Source organism: Brassica oleracea, chromosome C2 (assembly GCF_000695525.1).
Source record: "Brassica oleracea var. oleracea cultivar TO1000 chromosome C2, BOL, whole genome shotgun sequence".
Classification (NCBI taxonomy): domain Eukaryota; kingdom Viridiplantae; phylum Streptophyta; class Magnoliopsida; order Brassicales; family Brassicaceae; genus Brassica; species Brassica oleracea.
The window spans coordinates 14,396,425-14,400,633 of record NC_027749.1 but is presented as its reverse complement, the minus strand read 5'-3'; the positions used below and the strand labels follow the sequence as shown (position 1 = coordinate 14,400,633).

At 33.8% G+C, this 4,209-nt stretch overlaps 1 protein-coding gene across 1 annotated transcript; it reads right to left on the bottom strand.

Annotated features, from left to right (window-relative positions):
• Window positions 1-2,636: 2,636 nt before the first annotated feature.
• On the bottom strand, window positions 2,637-3,985 carry LOC106324859. Its single transcript, XM_013762855.1, has 5 exons — window positions 3,654-3,985; window positions 3,339-3,578; window positions 3,181-3,262; window positions 3,008-3,086; window positions 2,637-2,920 (listed from the first exon to the last, which is right to left on the bottom strand). Exons 1-5 carry the CDS (start codon window positions 3,945-3,947, stop codon window positions 2,857-2,859), a joined length of 759 nt encoding a protein of 252 aa, XP_013618309.1. The 5' UTR covers window positions 3,948-3,985; the 3' UTR covers window positions 2,637-2,856.
• Between the last annotated feature and the right edge of the window lie 224 nt (window positions 3,986-4,209).

The following is a 4,209-nucleotide window of genomic DNA, read 5'->3' as shown; positions in this document are numbered from 1 at the left end:
AGAGAACGCCTTAACTATTTTTCGATGAGATGCAATTCCAAAGTAGTCGTATAGAAAGCAGATTATATACTGTATAAACTACTTGTGAAAACATTAATCACAAGCATAAAACATAATTCATATGGCTTCACAAAAAAATAATATGCTCCTTATATGGTATACTATATTCAAATTTACAAAGACGTTAAGGTTCCTTATGAATCACTGATTCAAAGATGTCTAATCAAACGTTGAAGATAAATAAAATATACATGAGTAAGACTATTTTGGTCTTACTGCACTATAATATATAACATATAGTAACATTTTATTTTATGTGTAAATGGTTAATATATATATTTTGTATTACATAATGTAATTCCTCAAATAACATTCGTTTTAAAAAATTACTTTAATCAACTTCGAAATACTAAATCCTATTAATCTAAATGTAATATAAAATTTGTATAATTTACTATTTTACATACTTTAAAAGAATAATTTTAAAAAGTTATGGACTTTGTGGAAGTTTTAGTTCCAATGGTTTGACTAAGGATTCATTAATACTTCTACACCAGCAGGTCCAGTTTTCAATTCCCAGAAAAAATAATTTATTAAACAATTATGCAAAGTACGGAGGAAAGACTTACAAGAGATCTTCAACATAATCTTTCTCATAATTGTAATATCATAATAAATCTAACGTTTACAAAAAAAATTCTTCTTAAGAATGTTTTTATATTTTATTCTATTTGTCCTTGAAAATAACTAAACAAGTCGCAACAATCATATACTTCCTCTTTCCTTAAAACACAGTATGTTTTAGGCTGTGAGCAACATTTAATGAAAATTAAAGAGGCAAACATCGTTTTACAGCTCGTTGTGTGCATATCTCTCCCTCTCTCTCGTCGTTGTGCCTAGGCCTTGAGGGGAAGCCACAGAATCATTGGCTTCCGGCCTTCTATATTATTAACAAATATCGGCCTTTATTTCAATGAACCATCTTTAGTGTAGTGGTTTACTTAACAGTGTATTGAGTAAGGGGCTTATGTTCGATTCATGGTGGCAGCCTATTTTTTCTTATTTTGCTTCCAGCCTTGTGAAAGTCAAGACAGGTGCTGTGCCTACATAATGTCTTTGGCAGGATCTTAGGTCTAGAAAAGGTTACAAGTTACGGTTTACTGCACTGCACCAACATACATTCAAACAAAACTCCATACAGCTACATGACCTTACCATTTCACAAACAGTTCTACAACACCAAAAGCAGATAACAGACGTACAAAGTCAATCAAAAGAAAGTGTTTGAAACCAGCTTCTGATTGACTCTACACAGAAGTACGTAGGTCGACAAGTTCATGTGTTGGCTATTCGAGGCCTTGTAAAATGCGGAGCTAGTTTCTTCTCGAGCTCAACCAAGCTGGATGATGCGTAAAACAAACATTAGTATAACCTTCAAATGAATGGTTAAATAAGTTTATGTTTACTACACAGAAAGTGTTGAGAAATCCGACTCAAATCCATTTCTTTTTGTTTATGTCAGGAGCATCAGTTGATGATCGTGGTTGAAGGTAGAGAACGCCTTAACTATCTTTCGATGAGCTGCAATTCCAAAGTAGTCGTATAGAAAGCAGATTATATACTGTATAAACTACTTGTGAACACATTAATCACAAGCATAAAACATAATTCATACGGCTTCACAAAAAAATAATATGCTCCTCATATGGTATACTATATTCAAATCTACAGACGTTAAGGTTCCTTATGAATCACTGATTCAAAGATGTCTAATCAAACGTTTAAGATAAATAAAATATACATGAGTAAGAATCTTTTGGTCTTACTGCACTATAATATATATCATATAGGGGGTGACTGGTTGTGGCTGTAGATACTATGCCGTAGAAAACCAAAATTTAGTTTAAAGCGATGCATGTCAACTAAACATGTTTTTCTTTCTTTTAAAAAGCTACATCAAAAATATCTTTGAAAATCCAAAAAAAAAAGCTGTAGAGAGCTTTATTTCTAGAGCAAAAAAAATAGTGTTTTACAAAGTTACATCAAAAATAGTTACAGCAAATAAATCTACAGCTATTATTCTAAAGCCAAAAAATAAAAGTCACAGCACTTACCAATCAACCCTATAGTAACACTTTATTTTATGTGTAAATGGTTAATATGTATTTTTTGTATTACATAATGTAATTCCTGAAATAACATTTGTTTTAAAAAATTACTTTAATCAACGTCGAAATATTAAATCCTATTAATCTAAATGTAATATATATTTTGTATAAATTTACTATTTTACATACTTTAAAAGAATTTTTTAAAAAAGGTATGGACTTTGTTTCTAATATAATATAATTAATATATATATTTAAAGATATAAGTATATATGTTTAAATTCTTCTTAAGAATGTTTTTTATATTTTATTCTATTTGTCTTTCAAAAATAACTAAACGAGTCGCAACAGTCGTATATACTTTTCCTCTTTCCTTCAAGCTTCCTCTTTCCTTAAAACACAGTATGTTTTTTTAGGCTGTGAGCAACATTTAATGAAAATTAAAGAGGCAAACATCGTTTTACAGCTCATTGTGAGCATATCTCTCCCTCTCCTCTCTCTCTCTCTCTCGTCGTTGTGCCTATATAATGTCTTTGGCAGGATCTTAGGTCTAAAAAAGGTTACAAGTTACGGTTTACTGAACTGCACCAACATACATTCAAACAAAACTCCATACAGCTACATGACCTTAACATTTCATTAACAGTTCTACAACACCAAAAGCAGATAACAGACGTACAAAGTCAATCAAAAGGAAGTGTTCGAAACCAGCTTCTGACTGACTCTACAAAGAAGTAGGTAGATAAGTTCATGTGTTGGGTATCCGAGGCCTTGAAAAATGCGGAGCTAGTTTCTTCTCGAGCTCGACCAAGCTGGATGATGCGTAAAACAAACATTAGTATAACCTTCAAATGAGTTGGCTGTTTATTACACAGAAAGTGTTGAGAAATCCGACTCACATCTCGAATCTGCGTTGAGCTTCTTTAAGTTTTGTACGGTAGAGGTCACTGTCTTTTGGTATATTGCTCATGGGATCAGCTAAAACATTAAGAATGACACTACATCACTAACAAAGAGCCCTTTGAATCTAAAACAATCATAAATAAAACAATTACAGAAAGCGTTTCTATACCAGAAAGTGTGGCATTATGGTGTTTCTCCCCAAATTCTTTGTGAACCTCCATTGCAGTTTCTCTAGTAAGGCGGATCAATCCCTGATTAAAATGCAAGCAAGTCGAAAACAGATGAAAACCAAATGAAGAAAATTGCAAAGAGAGTTTTGCTTTTTACCTTCTTCTCCTTTCTTTTAAGTATCTTGAGATGGCATTTTTTGACATAATGAGTCAAATGATAACGAGAATGCCTCGAAGACAGCTCTTCTTTGACCTCTGGATTCGCATCGAGCCACTCAGAGATATCCTTCGATTTCACCAGCTCTCCACTATCCAGAGATTCTAACCACGAATACACTGGTAACCACTGGTCAGTCCTCTGAAACCGAGCCGGATGTTGATCAGCTTGGCTCTCTAGCTGTTTCGTTAAGAAGAAGAACAAACATCAGATAAATCATAAACACATTCCAATTCATCAAGAAGAGACACGTACCTCGTTCTGTTCAGATGCTGTTTGTCTCATGTACTGTTGCATGGAGAGGAAACGGTCGACGAGGTCGGAGAGGGGCCTCTGACGGAGATCCGCCGGCAGGGATTCGAAGTTGGAGCCGATCCAAGTCTCGACTTCACTGGCGCTTACCACGGACTTGGCGTCGGGGAAGGCGGCGACCCAGGCTTGAGCCATGGTCTCCCATTCCTGAGACGGCTCTGTTCGTTGATTATTACAGATTTTGCCATCGGATTGCCCTTTTTCATTTTCCAGGGTTTCGTTTGTTGAGTTTGACATCTTTATTTTTTCTTGGTCAGGAGTTCTATCAGATTTTGTTTTCTTTTCTTCTAGTAAATACCACTTCCTTGAAACATTTAACAAAAAAAAATTAAACAAATTAGAATAAATCCAACTTTATTATGAAGCCCATGATTGGCCCAGCAACATTTAGGATTAATTAGTTTTCAGTATACAGACACTTGATAACATCTAGAAAGCACTCTTGCATATTACAAAAACAAAACTCCTTTTTATCACAAAATTACACAAAAAATAAATA